Raw genomic sequence first — 4,276 nt, 5'->3', positions numbered from 1 at the left:
TTACTCCCCGGTCAATAAATCGATTAAAACCTTCGTGAATGAGCAATTAGCTAAGGTTCGAATCAGGTGACAAATCGATAATTTTGAAGCCTGTTTGTTCCTTGAATGCACATCACTCTGTCTTCACCACTTTTTTTAGAGGAAAAAAGGAAATGAAGTTTTTAATTCCCAAAATTTGGGCGCCTACTTGATGAGAATTTACCTGATTAGACGCTTAGGAAAATGCTACATTCGAGGGGTTTTGTTTGTGCTTTGCAGCCCTAGCCCCGGAAATCTCGCCTAACACCACACACGAATGAGTTGACGAAATGCACTCACGCATAAAAATACTCCCACGCTAATTAAAAAAACTTGGTAACCGCGGTTAGAGGGCATCGTGGGGTGTAGGGAAATTAGCGGAATGGGAACGTAATACCGTTGTGATAGACTTTGACCTCAGGTTGTCTATGGCTCTCAGACACCTGTAATTCATCACATCGTTTGCTGGGAACTTTTGCCTAATTAATGGAGGTTTGGACAACTGCCTAAATGGTGTGAAAATGGCTTAGTACAACAACAGAATAACATGGTAAAGGGATAGATGATTTTGAAGATGTTAGTCAATCAAGTTTTCCGCTACCCAATGAATGATTTTAACAATAGGGAATGAAGGATGGGATTCCCCATAAAGCCGTCAAGTTGAAGGTTTTCAGGAGTTTGTGAGGAATTCTTCTGCGCTGGCAAACCTACTGTGCGCGCTTAAAATGCTTCGTGGAATGTTTAGAAAGCCATGGGGGTAGATGGAAGAGAAATTAACAATGCTAACCTTTCCAGCGTCGGAAGATCAAAGAACTGAGGTGATGCTGAGAAAATTCGTGGACACTCAAGGTAGTTATATAAGCAGTTATCGTGACTTGCGTTGCCAATAAAATCGCCAATCTTGATCCACCTTTTTTCTTCAGTTCAATTACAATACTTAATTCGGGTTATTTTTTAACAAAGTGATTAAAGAACTTCGTTGTCGTTTCATAAAATGCCTATTTGTGTAAAAGCTTTACGATTTTTGGTGAGAAGGCACCTACGAAGGCAACAACCTCCCAGCAGCCAATCAAATGCCCTCATTTTCGGTTGTCGATCACATGACCTACAAGTGAACCTTTCCGCCCTCAGGCATTAGAGGGCAGTGAATCACGCGGTGAAGCGAGCCGTCTGTTAGTTAATTGTTTTTTTTTGAAAGGAATGAAATTGAAAAATGTGGTACATTCAAATCTGCCGTGAAAACTTGAAATAATGATTAGCAGGTCAAGTGGCAGTTATGCATACATTAGTTAAAATCGACATCAACAAGTACGTTCATTAACAATTAAGACCAAAAAATCGAAGTGGAAATAGCTCCTATGGAAATCTAATGGTAAACACATCGACTCCAGATCCAGCCTTCTGTGGCCCCCCACCACCTCAAATGCATATCTCGGGATGTGGGTGGGTCTTGCGATTTTATGGCGAACTTCAAGATGTGTTTATTTCGTCATTGATGCAATGCTGCAATGTCAGTTGGAAGGGGGTCAACGCATGAAAGGAACTTAAGTCAGGCCGAGGTTGTGAACAGGCAATTCAGCAACTCCATCCTAGACAGCTCTTTTCGATTAGACCGAGTAAATAGGAGGTGAAGCGACACCAGGATGATTTGACGTTGTTTCTGTTATTGAGATAATGTATTGTAAATAGCTTTGCCTCCAAAGCTGAGTGGACATACCGACGGAGAGGAATGTGTACTCCTGGCAGACGCGCCCACATACCTTCAAATCATAACAACCAGCAAATGACAGCGAGTAATGTTCTTACTTTTCCTTTTGGAGAAATTGACCCAGAAATAGCTGTCTGCATCTAGACAAAGTAGTTTCGAGACGGAAAACCACTCCTGGTAATACAATACTAGTGTAGGAATTTGAGTGAGCATCAACTTCTTTATTAATTGCACATTTCAGTGTTGTAAATCGTTAAAAAAGATAAGTAAAAAAGAGTGTTTGGTGAGGTAGGAATGTGGCCTCAGCACAGTGGGATGGTCGAGGCTCTCAATGGGAAGTCCATTCTGACAAGTGAATTCGATGCAATTGTAATCACGCAAATCAAATTGTCACGTGTCACAAGGGAGGCAGGCCTGTGCTGGAAGCATAAAAATTTGACAACATGGCAAAATATGCCATCCATGGTAGCTCAAGGCAGATATGTGGTGGAAAAGAGTGGATTTTAGGATGGTTGACTGGATGGATCGATGGATACGGGACGGATGAATGGATAAATTAAACTTGAAAGAAATAACAAGCGAAAATTAAATTCAGCCGAAGTGGATGAGCGAATCAAGTAATTAATCACAGGCCAAAGAGATGAATTTAAGTTTGATGAATGGATGGATGGGGGAGATAGACCCATGCATAAATGAACGACAGGTCCAGACATTCTGTTCCAAATAATTCCCATCACTTTTTTATTAAAGCGGTCATCCCACCCCCATCCAGTCAACCCAAATTGAACAAAACCAAGCCCCGTTGGCTTGCCCCACTTCACTTGGCTGGCTAGCTGAATAGCTGGACGGGGCTGGGCTGGGCTTGACTGGTCTCTGGAATGCACAATGCCCAAGAACCATCTCCTCTCTCTCTGTCTCCCCAATTCCCAAGGCGACAGTTTGATTGATGTGGTGACTTGCGTTGCATTACATTGCTTCGCGTTGCCTCACCTCGCCATACCATACCATACCATGCCAGGCCATGCCATGCCATTCCTCCGACGCGTGCTTGTGTGTGTCCCAGTGACACGCCGTGCCCGCACAGTGTATGGGAATGTGCCCCACCTTCTCACTTCTTGTCGTCTGTACACAAATCTCCTATCGGGTCATCAAGGTACTCATTTCACGTTCCTTCAATCCACATGTTTGCTTTTCTACTTGTCTACCTTCCCACTCGCATCAGTTCATTCGCCAGTGACGTCAGCTCAGCCATCATCGTTGACACTTGCTGCCAGGCCATTCTCGATGCCGCCCCCCATCTCTACAACTACATTCTGCCTATTTGTCACCTCTGACACATCTTCAGCAGGTCCACCTCTCACGAGGGCGTCATCCTTTTTCTGTGTACTCTATGATGCAAAATCGGTGACACCAGGAAATATTAGATCAGTGACTCGCCACAATTCAATGGAGTTTCGAGTCATGCCAAAATGGCCTTCATTCTCCTGCAGAAGTCGTATGAAGTGTGGTTATCTATCAGGCATGATTAGTGGTTGGGTGCGTCGTCTAAGAGGAAACCTACCAGAACTGAAGTGGACTGAACGTGGTGTCACTTTTGTTTTGCCTTCAAGTCTGTTGGTCTCGTACCTGCATTTTGCATTGATTCTTAAAATTACGAAAAGATTGTTAAATCCCACATGGAGATGAAAGATTCATTGTTTTCCCAGCTCTACAAGACTTCAAGTAATACCAGCCCTTCCAAAGCCTTTGACCATAAACACAACAAACAGGCCGCGTTATGGTGTCACTCGCAGAACCCTTACTTACCACTGAAGAAGTTACAAGGGGCGGCCTTGCTAAAAGACCCTAAAGAAGGGTTGGACACTAGAAGTTGGGTTCAACGTCATCACAGGAACCGAGGGAGACGGAAATGCTTGTATGACCTTCCAATGAATAGCGGCCCTCTGCACAACTTTCCCCCATTCGAGCGTCTTCTCCTGACAATCCCATTGATCATTTTGTCATTTTAGCCGTCATTATGCAACGAGGAGAATCTCGAGTCTACTGATAATGATAAGTTTTGGCTATTCAAATGGATTCCTTCGCTTTCAGTTCTTTTTCTGCAGAAAAAGGATTTAAGCAGGTATTACCTAGGGCTGGAGGACACTCTACAAAGAGTAACTTCCCAGTGTCAATCGTGTTACAGAGGGATATTGTCCTAAACGCATTCTGGGACAGTGTCAAACCTTCAAACTTAGTTCGTTATTTTAACAAATCAGTGTATAAACCATTTAAAAACAATTTGACCTTCAGTGGGCAGAGGGATGGATAGATGGGTGGACAGATGGATGGATATTGGCTAGATAGATGGATGTTCGGATGGATGGATGGATAAATGGATGGAAGAGTACAAACTTCCAAATTGCAATTAGTGAATCCAGTTAGGCATGAGGCACTATAAATGATTAAAGTTGTCGGACATATTTCAGTATGCCGCCATCAGTGATATCCTCTTTGCATCCTCCTTACATCAAATGGGAGACAAGTAGTGCATAGCCCCATATTGTTATT

General features: G+C 43.2%; 1 protein-coding gene across 1 annotated transcript in view; it reads left to right on the top strand. All coding sequences in view use genetic code 11, as the record gives it.

Annotated features, from left to right (window-relative positions):
• The window catches only part of EGR_10513 (hypothetical protein), a gene marked incomplete at both ends in the record, with an annotated part of 7,689 nt that overhangs the window by 2,410 nt on the left and 1,003 nt on the right, over positions 1-4,276 (top strand). The window contains 3 exons of the mRNA XM_024499762.1: positions 991-1,045; positions 1,968-2,009; positions 3,736-3,848. Of these exons, the coding sequence (XP_024345836.1) occupies positions 991-1,045; positions 1,968-2,009; positions 3,736-3,848 (210 nt within the window). The remainder of the gene's footprint in view (positions 1-990; positions 1,046-1,967; positions 2,010-3,735; positions 3,849-4,276) is intronic.

This window comes from Echinococcus granulosus, assembly GCF_000524195.1.
Source record: "Echinococcus granulosus chromosome Unknown EG_S00227, whole genome shotgun sequence".
In the NCBI taxonomy this organism is placed as follows: domain Eukaryota; kingdom Metazoa; phylum Platyhelminthes; class Cestoda; order Cyclophyllidea; family Taeniidae; genus Echinococcus; species Echinococcus granulosus.
Note: the sequence above shows the minus strand (reverse complement) of the source record. Positions and strands in the feature narration are given on the sequence as shown.